The 18,566-nt window shown below is 39.7% G+C and overlaps 3 protein-coding genes across 9 annotated transcripts; all 3 read left to right on the forward strand.

Annotated features, from left to right (window-relative positions):
* Positions 1-668: 668 nt before the first annotated feature.
* On the forward strand, positions 669-9,026 carry kctd9a (potassium channel tetramerization domain containing 9a). Its single transcript, XM_060882094.1, has 12 exons — positions 669-848; positions 1,480-1,601; positions 1,701-1,744; positions 1,868-1,964; positions 2,774-2,832; positions 2,924-3,052; positions 3,800-3,867; positions 3,955-4,050; positions 4,127-4,276; positions 5,201-5,306; positions 5,637-5,770; positions 7,324-9,026. Exons 1-12 carry the CDS (start codon positions 801-803, stop codon positions 7,438-7,440), a joined length of 1,170 nt encoding a protein of 389 aa, XP_060738077.1. The 5' UTR covers positions 669-800; the 3' UTR covers positions 7,441-9,026.
* A 2,302-nt stretch (positions 9,027-11,328) lies between these two features.
* On the forward strand, positions 11,329-12,835 carry LOC132853750 (progonadoliberin-1-like). Of its 2 annotated transcripts, XM_060881688.1 has the most exons (4): positions 11,329-11,369; positions 12,356-12,481; positions 12,587-12,679; positions 12,763-12,835. In XM_060881688.1, the coding sequence occupies exons 2-4, from the start codon at positions 12,365-12,367 to the stop codon at positions 12,793-12,795; spliced, it is 243 nt and encodes an 80-aa protein (XP_060737671.1). In that variant the 5' UTR covers positions 11,329-11,369; positions 12,356-12,364; the 3' UTR covers positions 12,796-12,835. The 2 variants fall into 2 exon arrangements, with proteins under 2 accessions (XP_060737671.1, XP_060737670.1); XM_060881687.1 differs by lacking the exon at positions 11,329-11,369 and having other exon boundaries at positions 11,386-12,481.
* A 1,165-nt stretch (positions 12,836-14,000) lies between these two features.
* Positions 14,001-16,892, forward strand: ankrd39 (ankyrin repeat domain 39). Of its 6 annotated transcripts, XM_060882398.1 has the most exons (6): positions 14,001-14,306; positions 14,507-14,648; positions 14,812-14,903; positions 14,989-15,092; positions 15,229-15,432; positions 15,525-16,892. In XM_060882398.1, the coding sequence occupies exons 2-6, from the start codon at positions 14,542-14,544 to the stop codon at positions 15,672-15,674; spliced, it is 657 nt and encodes a 218-aa protein (XP_060738381.1). In that variant the 5' UTR covers positions 14,001-14,306; positions 14,507-14,541; the 3' UTR covers positions 15,675-16,892. The 6 variants fall into 6 exon arrangements, with proteins under 6 accessions (XP_060738381.1, XP_060738380.1, XP_060738384.1 ...); XM_060882397.1 differs by having other exon boundaries at positions 14,001-14,648; XM_060882401.1 differs by lacking the exon at positions 14,507-14,648.
* Positions 16,893-18,566: the final 1,674 nt, after the last annotated feature.

The raw sequence follows: 18,566 nt of genomic DNA on the forward strand, positions 1-18,566 counted from the left end.
ATCAGTAGTCCAACACCTTAGCCACAAGGCTACCACTTGAGGAGAAAGATACCATAGATGACGTTGTAATCCATCACAGACCACTATCACACACAGTACGGATCATTTTGAGATGCCAGTCATCCTAGAAAATGTGTCTTTGAACGTGAAAGCTGGAATACCTGGAGGAAAACCCTCAAGCACTGGAAGGACATTCAAACTCCATGCACACAGGGCGAAGGCACGAAACAAACCCCCAAGAAGTGTGAGGCAACAATGTTTTGGGGTTTATAGCTGATTATTTTCCCACAACAACACACCTCCATGTATTGTATTCCTTATTTATAGCTGAGTCATGTCAATTATTCAATTAATTCACTGTCATTCAACTTGATTTGGCTTTCATAATAAAGCCTTGCCAAATTTAGGCTTATGATTTATAATTATTCTCTGTTAATTAAGTGTATTTTTGAAACAAGATCGTTCTGTGAAGTTATTCTATAAACACTCCCACACAGAATAAACTATTTCCCTTGCAAATTCTTCATGAGTGAAGTTATACCACAATTGTGTCTGATTGGTTGGTGCAGCACATCCTGCACCCTCATGGTGCGTTATGATTGGTGCATCATTTACCTCAGTAACAATGCCGGCGCTCTGATTGGACAACCGTGTAATCGTAATCGGAATACAATGTAGGTTGTTGCTGTGAGTTTTTTCCCCTCTTGTCTTAAACAGGGATGAGTTTGCAGTTGTGAACTTCTAGATCGTAAAATAATAAATCGTCTGTATTGTGTGAAGTGTTATATTTCACGTAAATAATGCGAAGGGTCACGCTTTTTGTCAACGGATCCTCCAAAAACGGCAAGGTGAGTCAGCTGTGAGTTTTAGTTCATTCTTAGTTAGCGTTGCTAAGCTAGCAATGATAAATTGTCTTGTTATGCATAATGAAAGGCGTTCTTTTCTGTATGATCTATATTATGGATGTGAGTACATACTGTTTAATATTCCAGTTCATCCATTTAAAGAAAATGACACGCCAAACGCTGTAATATTGGCACAATCGATGGCTAACTAGCTAGCATGTGATTGTTGCTAAAGAATTTTAGCCTAATCAGTGCGCGTGACCTTTTATGAAAGACTCCAAAATGTCTTTTATAAATAGTTTTCCGAATCAAACCAACTAAAGGTACGTGCTTACTTTTTGTTGTGTCTGATTCATACCTGTTAACTAGCTAGCTTAGTATCCTATACACTATATACGAGAGCTCTTTTTTTTTTTTTTTTTTAATTTATTTAATTTTATTTATTTATTTATTTATTTATTTATTTATTTTTGAAATCTCGCGAGATTTCAACACGTTACCATGGTAATGAATTTCCTGTACTAGGGTCACGCCTTGATGCATAGTAAATAGTATAATGACTAAAATGACCATTACATTTAGGTTGATCTGTGCAGCTCGGAATACAGACTTGAGCTTTTGGTCTTTTCCACAGGTTGTAGCAGTGTATGGGACTCTGTCTGATCTCTTATCTGTTGCCAGCAATAAACTGGGAATCAGGGCCACTAGTTTGTACAACGGAAAGGGCGGCCTTATAGACGACATCGCCCTGATTAGGTAAGAACCTTAGATGGAAGACTTTTCTGTGCTGCTAACAAGTATTTAAGAAGGTCCGTCTTTCCGATCAGCTGTCCGACGTGTCGTTTTGCTTTACAGAGATGACGACGTGTTATATGTCTCAGAAGGAGATGCTTTTGCTGGTAAGTAGTCGTGAATAAAAAGGGGAAAGTATGCGTTAATCATCTTCCTCCTTTTGTAAAACCATTTATGGAATTGATATGGAGTGTGTGTGTGTGTGTGTGTGTGTGTTTCGTATGTTTCAGATCCACAAAGTGACGGAAAAGCTGCTGAAGATCGCCTAGGTTCCCACAGCGACTGGTTGACTTTGAATATCGGTGGACGGCTCTTCACGACCACACGGTACAGAGTTTTATTCCTAACTACACACCAGATGTACGAAAAACATACGTCAAGGTGTGCTGCTATAGGAACAACAGGATGCTGTGATGCAGCAGAAAAACTTTTATCGGCCCAGAGTTGGTTATTTCTTATAACAGCATGCCTCGTGGGTTTTGTTCCTTTTCTACCGCTTTAATGTTTTTAATAAAAGAGCATCATACTTGAATGTTTTCGTGGTCACATATAACGCGGCATGTGTTGGTAGACTTTGTGAAAATACACAGCCTTACGTCTGACCGCTACGACGCGCCAACACTTAATAAATATATCTCCTTATGGAAAACATCCAGGTCTTTCATTATATCTTTTTTTTTTGTTTTTTTTGTTAAAGAGCTGTTCCTATCTATAAGTTCCTATAAATTAGCCGTTATTATAGAAACAGTAGCGTGTCACAATGTGTGCTTTAATGTAAACCTGTGATTGAAAACGAATCCTTCTGACCAGTCAAGACTTAACAGTTCATCTCTGTTGTAGAACAATAATAAGATTTCACAGAAGCTGGAAAGATTATGCAGTTAGACTCAAGGATTGAGGATTAAAAAGCGCAGTGCTTAAAAAGTCCTCCTTAATAAATCATTTTGGATCTAACTGTTCAGGTTTTGTAATTAGGACTCGTAAGTCCCAGATCTGTCCTCGTGATGGGAGAGATTAAAAAAAAAACAAAAAGAATAGTGTTTCTCTCAGTTCCTCCACTGGGTAAGTTCTAATATAAAGTAATTAAGGGTTGTTGCTAACAATGTTACCCTGTTTATTCATATTGCTCACTTTAGGAGTACGCTTGTGAGTAAGGAGCCTGACAGCATGCTGGCCCACATGTTTAGAGGAAAGGGTAAGGAAGGCTTTCATAAAAACCTCCAAGTCTTTTATGGCATGAGTTTTACACACTTAGAGCTGTGTCTGTTCTTTCCTCCTTGTTGTAGATGTGTGGGGAAACAAGAGGGATGATCGAGGCGCTTACCTCATCGACCGCAGTCCTGAGTACTTCGAGCCCATCTTGAACTACCTGCGACACGGCCAGCTTATTGTCAATGAAGGAATTAATTTACTAGGTAGGTTTGAGTTAAAGGTCGAGTTAGATGTTAAAATACCAGCATTTTGGCTTTGATTGGTGTCACTTTTCTAATCATTTATTGATACAGTTAAGCTCTCTCTCGCGCTCTCTCTCTCTCGCTCTCTCACACACACTTTCTCTCGCTCTCTCACTCTCGCTCTCTCTCACACACTCTCTCTCTCGCTCTCTCTCTCATACACACACACACATTTTCTCACAAACTCACACTCTCTCTCACACTCTCTCGCCCTTACTCTCTCTCACGCTCTCTTTCACACACTCTCTCTCTCTCACACACACACACACACACACACTTTCTCTCTGTCATTTTCTCTCTCTTTCTTTTGGTGAACATCAATATTCTATCAACCCTCTTTACAATTAGGTGGCACTTTATCTAACACCAATCAGTAGCTATTTTGTGTTGACATTTAAGCTTCCTGAATATTGAAGTAATCCCGAAGAAATACATACGGCACAAGAAGAAAAACACACCCAATATTAAAATAGAATTAAATGTGTAAGAAGAATTGGTTAAGAATTAGTTCCTGTTCTGTAGAAATGAAAAAGAATGTTGAAGGTGTACCTCAGGGGTGGGTGAGCGCTAGCATTCCTGGGATTTAAACTTTTCTGGTTACTAGTACAGAGCTGGTTCGACAGGATTCATGTGGTTGTTTAAAATGGTGGTGTTGATGCACCGAGTGTTTCTTGTTTTGTTTATTGTGTGTGTGTGTGTGTGAGATAGGTGTACTGGAAGAAGCTCGTTTCTTTGGCATCGAGCAGCTTGCTGAGCAGATAGAAGTTGCCATTAAGGTAAAAACATATTTTTCCTTAATGATGATTGAGAGCCTCATCACTACCTGTCTTTTACTGTGTATGTATGCGTTTACATCCTCACAGAACTCCCACCCCCCTGAGGACCACTCGCCAATCTCCCGGAAAGAGTTTGTACGCTTTCTGCTCGCTACGCCCACCAAGTCAGAGCTGCGCTGTCAGGTACAGGCATTTCCACCAGGTCGTGTGTAATCACCTTTTAAAAAGAACGGTCTAATCGTTTCTCACGTACACCCAGGGGCTGAACTTCAGCGGGGCGGATCTGTCTCGGCTGGACCTGCGTTACATCAATTTCAAGATGGCCAACTTGAGCCGCTGCAACCTCACCTGTGCCAACCTGTGCTGCTCAAACCTGGAGAGAGCCGACCTCTCTGGGGCCAACCTGGAGGTACGTATCTCAAGTGGATAAGACTCTGGGTTGTTGGTTGGGGTTCGAGCTCCAGCACTGCCAAGCTGCCACTTTTGGGCCCCTGAGCAAGGCCCTTAACTCTCCCTTCTCCAGGGTGCTGCATCATGCAAAGAAAGAATTTGACTGTGCTGTATTGTATGTGAATAAAAATAAAGGCGTCTAATAGACAAACTTCAGAAAGTAAATCTGAGCATGTTGCCAAAACGTAACTAGTACCAGTTGAAGTGGGTGAAGATCACATCCCTAAATGCAAGTCTAGAACCTATACAGTAATCCCTCGCCGTTTCGCGGCCTCAGTGCATCGCAGATTTTTCCAAAATATTCATCGAAAAAATAAAATTTCAAAAATACATCCCTATCGTCAGCCGTATTGCGGAACGCAGCGTTGTTTCATCGTGACGCGCGAGAGAAACGGTTTCCCAGGATGCCAGACAAAGAGAGAAAAACTCTGAGGCTTTCTACATACCCACGGGCACTCAGACAAGGCACGTGATTGGTTCCCGGCACGAGATCGACGAATGAGAGCAGGAGTGGATGTATCCCGTGAGCTGATTGGCTGCGCATCATCGCATCCTCTCCCAGCTTCTTCCCTTGTTGTATCTCGCCACTCTCTTTTATGCTGTCAACTGTGTCTCGCGTATCTTAGTGTTATGTTCGAAATGAAGTATAAATATACATATTTTAAACATTCTGGTACACACACACACACACATACGGAAATTCCTAGGGGGGCCAATCCTACTTCGCGGATTTTCACCTATCACGGTCCCCATTAACCGCAATAAACGAGGGATCATTGTACAGCTATCATCCTTTTCTAGCAATTATCGTTTCTGTTTGGTCCGTGTAAAGACTTGAATAGCTCGAGCCTGCAATGCGACTCGTTGTTTTCTTCTTTTTCAGGGCGCAAACCTGCAGGGCGTCAAGATGCTGTGCTCTAATGCTGAAGGTGCCTCACTGAGAGGCTGTAATTTCGAAGATCCCTCAGGACTCAAAGCCAACCTGGAAGGTAAGTACTTCATTTTGTTTTTTCCTCCGTTCCCTTCTACAGCATGTACCTTTCTTCCAAAATAAGCCTGACCGTATTCTTTATCTGTCTGTCCTGGCCTGCTCACGTGTTAGTGTTCCCTTTATTCCTAACTCAGAAATAATCAAACCCTCAGGAAACAAGTGCACAGCCTGATCATGTCTACATGTCCATCATGCTGTATTTAATATTTCTACACGTCTGGTGATATATCGACATCCCATAATGCTAAAAACACGATACCCCCTGAAGACAGCGCTGTTGTGTGGCTGGTCCTATTTTAAGTGTCATCATTTAGTCTGTATGCCATAGGTGCCAATCTGAAGGGGGTGGATATGGAGGGCAGTCAGATGACGGGGATAAACCTGCGTGTGGCTACGCTGAAGAACGCCAAGCTGAAGAACTGTAACCTGCGAGGGGCAACTCTAGCGGGAACTGATCTAGAGGTGAGGGAACGCATTGAAATGTGTAGAGAAATTGAACTTATTCTGTTGCTAAATGGCTAAACCCACCTTTAACCATTTATTACACTACATATGTAAACACTTTTATACAAGCCACTGTATATTCCTCTAGAGTAGTGTTAATTTTGTCACCTGTTTTTAATTTAGTCTTAGTCTTAGTCTTGTGCCAAATGTCCTTGTTAGTTTTAGTCATATTTAGTCATTCACATTTTTTTTTTTGTTAGTCAAGTTTTAGTCGACTAAAAGTCTCATCATTTTAGTCTAGTTTTAGTCAAAAGAAAACTCAAGGTATCTTAGTCAAGTTTTAGTCGACTAAAAGTCTTTTAATTTTAATCTAGTTTTAGTCAAAAGAAAACTCAAGGTATCTTAGTCTAGTTTTAGTCGACTAAAAGTCTTTTAACTTGAGTCTAGTTTTAGTCAAAAAATTGTAGTCTTTTTTTTTTATTTTTTATTTTTTTTTTATAGAATAACATTATTACTGATAAACATTTCAGTAAAAAAAGTGTTTCACATATGTTTCACTCGAACTTGACTGCACATAACATTTTTTACTTTATTGATACTGCTTTTAATCGTAATGCAAAGACCCCTCATCGGGACATAAGCTGTTATGTACAATAAAAGAGCCTGCGCAGCGACAGGAAATATAATTTAACACAAAAAGCCTGACTAGACCAGGGGTGGACTTGCGCTCAGGATTATTTATTTATTTATTTATTTATTTATTTATTTATTTATTTTGAGCGGCGCGTGGACGAATTCTTTCTACGCACACACTATTTTATTTCTTGATAACAGACCGCTGCGAACTATAACACACCGTTGCCATGAAAAACAGAGCGTTGCCATGGACACAGGATTCTAACCGTAGAGACGGAGCGCACTATTTTCTTTAGAGGAAGCAATATAATCGTTTTTAAATCAATAAACTCCTTTTTAAATCATCATTTTGAGTCAAATTATCGATTTATTTGGTAGGTAGCAATATAATAAGCGGGATCTGCTTCGCGGACCTGTAACTTGTTCTGAATATTTTAAAGGCGTAACAGCTGATGAAAAAGCAGAGACAATTGTAGACGAAAATGAAGAGAGATTTTATCTTAGTTTTTATTTTATACATAAAAAAAACATTTTCGTCTCGTCTTTTTTCGTCAACAATAATGCATGTTAATTTAGTCTTAGTCAGCGTTTTTGGACAGCGGTGCAGTCTTGTCATCGTCTCGTCTTAGTCATGAAAAAAAAAAGGTTGTTGACGAACATATTTCGTCTGACGAAATTAACACTACTCTAGAGGAAGCTGTTGTGTTTATTCATTTATTAACAACTTATTCCTGAATATTATATTCTACAAACTAAGTACAGAAATCTTGAAACGTAACGGTTCTTAGTTTTTAACACTACGAACTTCATACCTACTACAGGTCTTAGTATTCTGTTGTTATCCTTGTTGTTCATCTTATTCTTAAAAGGATCTGTAATATCCAGGTCATCTCTCATCTCGCTGAAATTGTGCAACTTTTTGTTTCCCTGATCAGAACTGTGATTTATCCGGCTGTGACCTCCAAGAAGCCAACCTTCGTGGCTCAAACGTGAAAGGAGCCATCTTCGAGGAGATGTTAACGCCGCTGCACATGTCTCAGAGCGTGAGATAACCGATCACGACGCTCGCACGCCGAGCGACCCGTCACAGCCGAACGCCGGACACTCCCGCGTTCCGTGTCCTCACGTCTCAGCTTTACTCTCTCGCATTAGTGCACATGCAGGGTGTTGAATCAGCACAGATCTCTCGTAGGATTACTACAACACACCCGTCATTGTCCATCCTGAACCGTTTGTTATACCAAACCTAGTTTACGTACGTGTTTATTTATATTTATGTCAGATTTAATCCACAGTGTTGGCTTCCTGTATGGTCTTGGGGGACAGAGCCCAAGCTGATGAAGATTAGTGAATGTATACGTTTCTTATCGTCACGTGCAGACGTCACAAAGGCGAACGCAACCAAATATGTGTTATGTTCGAGTTTAGAATTCTGTCTCAAAGCTTCGGGGTGGAAACAGTAGCCTCTTAAGGGGCTTTTAGATGGGTGTTTTTTTTATACACGTCTTCAGTCTCATTCGGTGACATCCAGTGGATTTCTCCAAAGCCGATACACAGATATAAAGAGGTTTCTGCTTTGGTGATTACCGGAATCGTTCGACTCCGAAATCTGAAGGAGGAGCCTTTTCTAAAGCTTTTCTGATTTCCCTTAGCATTTCCGTGATATATCGTGTATCATTTTATATATATGCATGCCTAAAAAAAGACAAACGTCTCGCTCTTTACTGTATGTACCACACGTATGTGATAAGCTTCTCAGACTATTTTAAGTATTAGGTATAAAATGACATATGCAATGTAACTGGATGTTTATCAGCTCCCTGTGTGCGTGCGCTTCAAAAGGAAACAGGATTTGTCTTTTGTTTCCAGATTTTTTTTGTTATCTACCTCTCATACAGAACTGACTTTTATGGATGGACATTTAGATTTCTTTCAGTTTGTCATGAGGAGGATTCAACAGATAGAAATGGGGACTTTGAAGGAAAAAGTTAACCAAAATGCAGTCGTGCCTAACAAAAAATAATTAAATAAATAAGACTGTAGTTATAAAACCAGTAGCATGATCATGCTGGTTTGAATTCGTTCGTCTTAACGTTATCGTTCGTCCTCAAACGTCTCGCGATCTCCGTTCTCATAAAGTGTTTGGCACCAAAAAAAAGGTATAAAATGGTGCTTTGCTTTCTCCAGTGCTTCCCTATGCAGCATCGTGGCTGTACTTCTTTATTCAGCACTTTCATGTATAGCTTATTGGTCGAAGTACAACGTACTGTAACAGCCTCCGTTTCATGTATCACCTGTACAATTAATATCGACCCACATTATTGCTGCACGGTCAAACACTTGACCGGTTCTTTAGGAAATAATTCCTGACATGAGCTTAAAGCTAACGATATACAACACGATCTCCTGTCTCTTAGACCTTATTGTAGGTACTCGTTACATGAAGGCAATCAGAAGCAGACCTTTGCACTTGTAAGTGCATTGCGAGTCGATTGATCAGACCCTTAGGAAGGGCACGGGCTATTTATTTCCGTACACAAGCAATCCTGCGTTTATGTAGAGTTTAAGAGAAGAGACGTCCTCTCCTATCGGCTCACTGTTACGGAAGCATGTTACCATAAAGACTGTTAGAAACAAACCGACTTGTTTTTGTGTCGTTCATTTTGTGGCAGTCATTTCATGTTGTACACACAGATTTGCACAAGAGATGTTTTGTTATTGGTATATTGTATTGTGTATATATATTTATAAGTGAATATATATATATTTATATATTATATATTTATACATACATACACACACACAACTGTTCAATGGTGTCTATTGTTTTGCCCGGGCTAAAATAATAAACAAAAGTGAATATTTACAGTGATATAATACATTAACTATATATTGTCACTGTCGGGCGGAAACCTCGTATGTTAAAATTTGGTCAATTTCATATTTTTTCACATATCGATGCTATTGGTCAGTCCCCGCGTGGGTCTGTTATTTTTACAAGTTATTAACCAATCTAAAGTCTTGAAAATAGCTTGAGCGCAAATCTCATAACTCCATTGGACACTTCATCTGTCCACCTCTTCCTCACTCCGCGTCTGAGGACAGGAATTTAGCGCAAGACAATCCACTGCAACGTGGACTAAACCCTGTGCACTGCAGATAAGGTACAGCGTTTTTTTAATTTCCTGAAAAATAACGGTTTTGGAGATACGAGGATTCCGCCTGACAGCGACGATATATGTATATATACACACACAGAGATAACACAAGCTCAAATGGGAAAACAGGCGCAAATTGAAACCAGAACAAAAATCTTAACACAATAATCACTATTTGAACCGTTAAATATTTTATATATAATTCCAAAAGTAGGTGTTTGAATAATACAATAAAACACTGACATGCTTCATGCTGCTGTCCAACTTTATGGAGATGCAGATTTCATTTTCCAACAGGATTTGGCACCTGCACACAGTGCTAAAGCTAGCAGCACCTGGTTTAATGACCATGGTATCCCTGTTCTTAATTGGCCAGCAAACTCGCCTGACCGTAACCTCATAGAAAATCTATGGGGTATTGTGAAGAGGAAGATACCGATATGCCAGACCCAACAATGCAGAAGAGCCGAAGGCTACTATCAGAGTAACCTGGGCTCTCATAACACCTGAGCCGTGCCACAGACTGATCGACTCCATGCCATGCCGTATTGTTGCAGTAATTCAGGCAAATCGAGCCCCAACTAAGTATTGAGTGCTGTACATGCTTTTCAATTGGCCCAATATTTCTAAAAATCCTCTCTTTGTATTGGTCTAAAGTCATATTCTAATTTTCTGAGATACTGAATTTGGGATTTTCCTTAGTTGTCAGTTATAATAATCAAAATTAAAAGAAATAATCATTTGAAATATATCAGTATGTGTGTAGGGGGGCAAGGTGGCTTAGTGGTTATCACGTTCGCCTCACACCTCCAGGGTTGGGGGTTCGATTCCCGCCTCCGCCTTGTGTGTGTGGAGTTTGCATGTTCTCCCCGTGCCTCGGGGGTTTCCTCCGGGTACTCCGGTTTCCTCCCCCGGTCCAAAGACATGCATAGTAGGTTGATTGGCATCTCTGGAAAAATTGTCTGTAGTGTGTGATTGTGTGAGTGAATGAGAGTGTGTGTGTGCCCTGCGATGGGTTGGCACTCCGTCCAGGGTGTATCCTGCCTTGATGCCCAATGATGCCTGAGACAGGCACAGGCTCCCCGTGACCCGAGGTAGTTCGGATAAGCGGTAGAAAATGAGTGATGAGAGAGAGTCTGTGGGTAATAAATTAATATAATATACAAGTTTCACTTTTTGAATGGAACTTTTTGATGATATTCTAATTATATGACCAGCACCTGTATAAAATGCTTTTCTATCTTGAATTTTACCCAAATGAATGAGTCGCATTTACCTTATTTATACAACCTACTATTAGGTTGTTGAGGTTATTGAGCTCCTGGGCTCAGGAAAACAGGCCAATATCCAAGAACTCAATCATAAACCCTAAAGAACTTTGAAAAGGGTTAGTTGTAATTTCATGAAAAATCACTTCAAGAGTTCCATTTTAATCTTCAGTGGTCATGCACGGATCAAACTTTCACTTATCGGCCACTTAAATCAGCAAAGTGCGCCAATACTTTAATCTCGAGCTTAGCTTTTGAAAGCTGAAGTGCGGCTCAGACCTCACTAAATCCCCTGACTCATCTGTTTATACGTACACCGGTGGCGTTTACCGACTTAACAGATTAATGATAAGTGGTGAAGATGCTCTTAGTCTCCTAAGACAAAGGTGTATGAAGTGTGTGTGTGTGTGTGTGTGAGAGAGAGAGAGAGAGAGAGAGAGAGAGAGAGAGAGAGAGAGGCTGGAGTGTTTATAAGAGGCTTGCTGTTGAAAGAAAATGCATCAGATCATCATCGTGAAGAGCAGAAGAAGTGTCTAGGGTGACTGATCAAGGCAAGTAGGTGCAAGTTGTGGAACATCTTAACTTTTGTTAATATTTTCAGACTGTTTTTTTTTGTGAAAAAGTTTGAGAGAAGAACGATCTTAACGCTGTGTGTAAGGGAACGGCTGAACAGTGTGCTGTTAGTGAATGTAACCTAAGTTGGATTAAATGGGGAGTGAGAAAAGTGACAAAAATGAGAGAAATGGCACAGAAGATGAGGCGGAAGAATGGAGAAGCAAATAGATTGGCAGCGTGAAAGAGAATCCCTGAGAACATCTACACTTCTACATGATCTCTCTGTGACCTTCTAGTAACATGCCAGTAGGCAGAATGGCTCTGATTCATTGCTCCATGGTGTGATTGAGCACATGTCCTGCAATCAACTGCCATCCCAAACCACGTTTTATACAACTGAGCAATTGAGGGTTAAGGGCCTTGCTCAGGGGCCCAGCGGTGGCAGCTTGGTGGACTTGGGATTTTCCAATTGGTAGAAATGGGTTTGGGATCTTCCAATTGATAGTCTAACACCTTAACCAATAGGCTACTACTTTATTAAATACACTTATTTAGCCAATCATGAACCGTCAGAATGGGGGGAAATGTGATCTCAGAGATTTTGACTGTGGCCTGATTGCCTGAAAGGTTGGTGTAAGTATTGGTATAACTGCTGATCATCTGGGATTTGTGGTCGCTTAGTGGCTAAAGTGTTTGGAAGGTTGTTAGTTTGAATCCCACGTCCATCACACCGCCACTAAAAAGGACAGGTTAACCCTCAAGTGTTTAGTTGTATAAAAACAATATAAAAATGTAAGTCGCTCTGGATAAGGGCAACTGCCTAATGCCATAAATGAAAAAAGTTAATTGAAATTTTCAAGTGCTTAGGATCGCTGGAGGTCACAACCCTGGAGGTGTGAGGCGAACGTGCTAATCACTAAGCCACCGTGCCCCCCCTACTATTTTCTTGTCTAAGGCAAATAATGAAGCTGTGTTCGCTTTCCTAGGTCTTCAGGATGTGTGTAAAACGAGCGATCTGGTGGATGGTGGTGTGTGCTGTGGTTCTGCAGGTGAGCACTCAGCACTGGTCTCATGGCCTCAATCCTGGAGGAAAGCGTGCAGCATTGCAAGAGGTAACATCCACTAAACCAAACAATGTCTATCCTAGTGTATAGCCTAGTGTATATCCTAGTCTATAACCATTAGTCCCTTTATATATGTGGGACGTTTTGTTTCAGAATGTTGAAGAAATCCCGAGGTCCTCCGGCTACGCGTGTGACTATGCAGACGCTTCACCTCGGAATAAGATCTACAGAATGAAAGATCTGTTGGTGCGCAGCTTGTAGTTTTCTTTATGCTCATTAACAAACAATTTGAAGCCAGTGTCTTGTTTATCTTATGTTTTCTTTTACAGACCCGTGTTGCTGAGAGAGAAATTGGACAATAACAAGCCTGGTTAAGATCTTCAATAAAACGCTTTGACTTTGTTCTGTGTGTGTTTTTTAAATGGCCAAAATGAATGAGCAAAATGTATGTACTGCTTTTGACTAACACGTTGTTATTCGTGCCATCTCCTGAACATAATAGTGCTAATAAAATGTATCATGATTAAGTAATACCACATGCACTGAGTATTGTTGTGCATTTTAATTTGTTCACAGCTCAAAAGGATACTTGATTTATTTTTCATACCACTTTGTCTTATTATTCAAACCATACAGTAATCAGAATATGTCGGAAAGCTTGAGATCTGATAATGGTAAATTATTTTTATTTTTTTCCAAATTTAATTTGCAACAACATGATGGCTTGTGGTCTTGACAACTGCAACAGACTTTGCATGTGTGTTTATTTACAGAACCTGGGGACACAGTGTCATATTTGCCAAATTGTGGCCTGCTAAACTTTTTTAGAGATTGCAATTGCTAAAAAAACTAGGGCTTAATTACATTTCTAGGGTTTCTATAGCTTTAATTATTTTCCTGTAACAGCATGCCCCAAGAGTTTTACTCCTTACTCAATGATCTAATAACAAACAAAATTTTATGAGGTTTTGCCAGTTTGTCTGAAAACAATAATAATAATAATAATAATAATAATAATAATAATAATAATAATAATAATAATAATAATAATAATAGTAATATAGTAATATTAATAGTTAATAATATTAATAATAATATAAAGTATTACTATTACTAATAGTACTATTACTATTAGTAACTACTATTACTAAAAATATTATTATTATTATTATTATTATTATTATTATTATTATTATTATATAAAACAATAATATAAAAACACCAATAATAATAACAATAATAATAATAATAATAATAATAATAACAACAACAACAACAACAACAACAATAATAATAATAATAATAATAATAATAATAATAATAATAATAATAATAATATTGTTGTTGTTGTTCTTGTAAGCTTTGTCAGATTGATGAAGCTTTTATTTTGGAAACTTTTATTTTACTTAATATGCTTAATATGAAACAGCCGTGTTTCCCTCTGGAAGAGGCTGAATTCCAAACGCCTGCTTTATCTATACAAAGTGCACTACATAGGACACATTACTGATTAAATCACTCCCTAGGAGGTGCGCTGACGTAGGACGTAGCGAGTCGATTAGGATCGACCCTCGGTTAGTTGACTCGCGCCGGTCCGTAGATGTTTTCTGCAGGAACTGTGTCGATTTGAAGTCATTTTAAAAATATATACGCTTCTGACCGGCGGAGATCAGCATTAATTCGGCTAAATTTCATTTTTGGAAATGAGTAAGGTTGCTAATCAGGTGCGAAGTTGTAGTTAGTGTGAATTGTAAGCTATGCTAATGGCTGCTGGCTGCACGTGCACGATAAGTCATGTAGCTCGTTAGCTAAAAACGAATAAAAATGGAGCGTACTGACTAAAATGTTTCATATAAATTCGCATTAGAAGCAGGTAATTTAATCATTTCTGGTGTAGTTTTCATTCAAAGTGTTCTGTCGTGTGTTGTATCGTGTTTAGTGGCAAGAGCACCTTATTTTATAAAGTTGTGTTTGTATTATAATTGTTTCTTGGTGTAACAATAACATTTCTTCATAACTGTGGAGGTAATATTTACGTTACCTTATGTGGCCACGCCCCCTTTTGATCCTCAGACAAGAGCTTATTTCAGGATTGACAGCTGTCACTTATGTGGCCACGCCCCCTTTTGATCCTCAAGCAAGAGCTTATTTCAGGATTGACATCTGTCACTTATGTGGCCCCGCCCCCTTTTGATCTTCAGGCACAGGAACACAGGTTGACAGTGAGATAAAGCTTCCATGACTTTTAATTACTTTTTTTACTAATTAAAAAAACAAGAAAATGCTGATTTCAGATTCCGTACATGTCTCATGACTGAACTCCCTGACTCATCACTCATCCCGTTATATTCCTAAATCAATCCAGTGTTTTTTTTTAGCATGGCCTCCTATGAGCATCAGTGCTCCTGCTGTGCTCACCGCTCGACCCCAAGCGTCCATCAATCTCTAGATGAAATGGACTTTGAGAGAGGTAATGTTTAAAGCCTCTGAATGTCTTCTAGGCAGCTTTCTGATTTACTATATTATCACACGTTAGCATGCATTTTTTTTTATAGGCATATGGTCAGCAGCTCTGGATGGGGATTTGGAGAGAGTCCAGTCATTTTTGAAAAAAGGAACAGATCCGAACACGAAGGACCAGGCTGGATACACCGCTTTGGTCAGCAATAAGCCCCTGTTACTTTTTGGCCATCTTTTGCTGACCTTTCCTTTATTCCATATTCAGAGATGTTATTCAAATTGCGTGTTAATGTTCAGACCATATGACTGTTGTAACTCACTGATCTGTGTTGCAGCACTATGCCAGTCGAGCAGCTCACCAGTCAGTCTGTGAGCTTCTCCTGGATCATGGCGCCTGTGCCAATTCTCAGACACGCGGTGGCGCCACAGCTCTGCACAGAGCCACCTACTGTGGCCACATGAGCATCGTCAAGCTGCTGCTGAACCACAGAGCTGATCCTTGCTTAACCGATGATGATGGTTCGACACCTTTGCATAAGGTAAAATATTTTTGGTGTAAAAGGTATGCTAATGCTTAATGTACAGGCATTTACATTATATTTATGTGTGTGTGTGTGTGCTTTGTGAACAGGCTGCTGAGCAGGGCCATCTGGAGATGTGTGTGTTGTTATTGAGCAAATATCCTGTGCTGAAAACCATAAAAGATAAAAAATCACGCTTACCTGTAGATCTTGGCCCAGACAACAAGACCTTCCTAGAGTTACTGAAGCCTCCACAATGATCACCGCCGTGATTTCCTGAACGAGCCCTGAACCATTGAAAGTGCTGCACAAGCTAAAAGACTTTCTTCAGATTTTGGCTTTATTTCAATCTTTTGAATGCCATCCATCCTCTTCCACATTACCATCATCATCCCCAAGGTCATCTACACCCTCATCTTCATTTCCTTCCTCATCCCTATCCCCATTCTCCCTCTATCCTCATCAACATTAGCATCATCATCATCATCATCATCTCCAAGCTCATGCACCTTTATCCCCATTCCCATCTTTAACTCTATTCTCATCCCCATCCTTACCATCAGTATCATTATCCTTATCTCCGATCTCAACCCATTCTTATCAACAGCCCCATCTTCACCTCCCTTCTCACTCCCTTCTCACCTATTCGCATCTCCATTTTCATACAATCCTCATCCTCATATCTATCTTCATCATATCCATCCTCATTTTCAGCTTCTTTCCCGTCCTTATCCCTATCCTTACTCCATCCTCAATCTCATCCTGACCAGAATTCTCATCCCTGGCATTGTTTTTTATCCCCAGCTTTATTTTTTACAAAGCTTTATCCCTAACTCTGACATTATCCCTTACACCATCTTCATCTCCATCCTCATCCCCATCATCTCTCTTCTCCTCTGCTTCCACAACCTTAGAATACTCTTTGCTCTGCTGACACAGGTTATACTAAGCGCTATAGATGAGGTGAATTATATTTCACAGCAGCTGAAACGTTTATGTGATGATGCAGGAGGCTCAACTGTCATGTATTATCATGTAACTATCACGTTCTACTGACAGCATTGCAGTGCCACAAGTATTAGTGCTCAAGTTGTCAGCAGATGGCACCATTGACCAGCCCAGTGCTTCTGTGACGTTCTGACCATTTCTGTTCTGCCTCATCATTAGTCATCTGAATCATCATGGTGAAGTTCTACATTTATACACTTCTGCTTGTGTATATATATACACATATATATGTGTATATATATATATATATATACACACACACACACAAAACCTACATTTCTAGCCTCTTATAATCCTCTTAGGTATCAATAATCTGTTAATGGAAGTAATACCATATTTTTTAACATAATAAATAATAGGTATTCTAAACAGAGATATTTCTATTTATTATAATAAACCGTATTTTCAAGTTGTACGACATGTCGTGCTTAGAATGTTTACTGCATAAAGAAATAATGCAATAAGTTTTTTGCCACAAATACTCAGTTATCACTTTGTAGTTTCAATAAATCTTAGATCGGTTAAGATTGTTTTCTTTCAGCTATGACTCTCTCTAATGCTGCTCTGTTAAACTTCTCTAGTTTGATTTATTTTCTTCACCTTATTGAGTTTCTAAAATCAGACAATGAATGGCAATGCCTTCGCCTTGAACCCATCTGTCTTGTTACGTCATCGATTCTGACAGAGGGTGCATTATGTTTACACATTGATGGATATTGTGTAGAAAAGGCTGTTTGCGAATGTTTTTTTGTCACCATGGAGCACGGGTCAGCATGCAAAAGACTGAAGATCTCTCAGGGCACGACAATGAATTCAGTGAACTTGTGAACAGGCAGACGTTGAATTTAAAGTAGAGCTGGGCTTAATATCAGTGTGGTGGATTAAATACGATGCTTAGTTTTTATTTTACATTTATTTTTACGCCATTTGGCAGACGCTCTTATCCAGAACGCCGTACAACAGAGCTTTTAAATCTCTTGATGAATATATTAACACTGGTTTACTAGGTTACAGACTTAGAATACCATCAACCTAAAACAGGGAAAGTGCTAGTTCAAGTGTTTCAGGATGAGGTAGGTTTTCACTCGTCGTTTGAAGATAACCAGTAACTCAGCTGTTCGGACATCATGGGGAAGTTCATTCCACCACCTCTGTGCCAGAACAGAAAAGTCTTGTTGTATACCTACCTCTTACCCTGAGAGATGGTGGGACCAGTCGAGACCTGCCAGCCTTGAAACCAACATGAGCGTGTCACATTAGCAACATGCGAGGAAAAGGACATTTGATTGTCCATGGTTACCCCAAGGTTGCGAGCCGTGACCGAAGGGATCTCAGAGATCAGTTTTCATGTAGTTACAAAATGAATGGTTGTCACCAAAGTAAGGAATGTGGTTTGGAGACACCTTTAATATAGAAATCCCTTTCAAACGCTTTGTCAAATGCCTGCCTCCATCTTTGCAAAGAAAGACGAACTAGTACAAGTCCTGTTTAGAGAGCTTAAGCAAACTGGGGTCCAGTTCTGTGCAGATGCCTTTTTGGTTAACTTACTGGTCCATGAAGAATGATTGTATCCACTGGTCCATGAAGAATTTCCAGGAAAGGCCTCATCCCCAGTGCAATCGACTTGTAGTAACCTGTCCCTGGATAAGGCATCACAGCTGCATGTGCAGACAGTGTGGAGATGAAGCAAGATTTCTTATGTCTTCTTATATGTCATTCTAACACTCCATGCTTTCTGTTTTCAAGTGATGCAGTGGGTAGCGTTGGACAACTGTCTTTACAACCTTAAATACTTGATCCAACTTGATAGCTGTGTGCTGTTTTGCATGTTTCCCTAGTATCCCTGTGGGTTTCCTCTGGTATCTCCATTTTTCTCCCACCTTTCAATAACATGCTAAATGACTCTGTCTTTCTTCCCGGCCTCGCACCCAGTGTTTCCCATGATAGGCTCAAGATCCACCACGACCAAAGTTTGCTGAAGATGATTGGGTGGTTTTGGCCCACTTGCGTCGTCTTCTACAACAAACTAAAGTGAAAATGCATGACGTAGATCAGTGAAACTGAGATCTTCTCAGTGACTAAAAGTAAGTAAGTACATAAATAAATATTTACTTAAATATTGCACATAAATATTACTGAATTTA

Source organism: Tachysurus vachellii, chromosome 11 (genome assembly GCF_030014155.1).
Source record: "Tachysurus vachellii isolate PV-2020 chromosome 11, HZAU_Pvac_v1, whole genome shotgun sequence".
Lineage (NCBI taxonomy): Eukaryota > Metazoa > Chordata > Actinopteri > Siluriformes > Bagridae > Tachysurus > Tachysurus vachellii.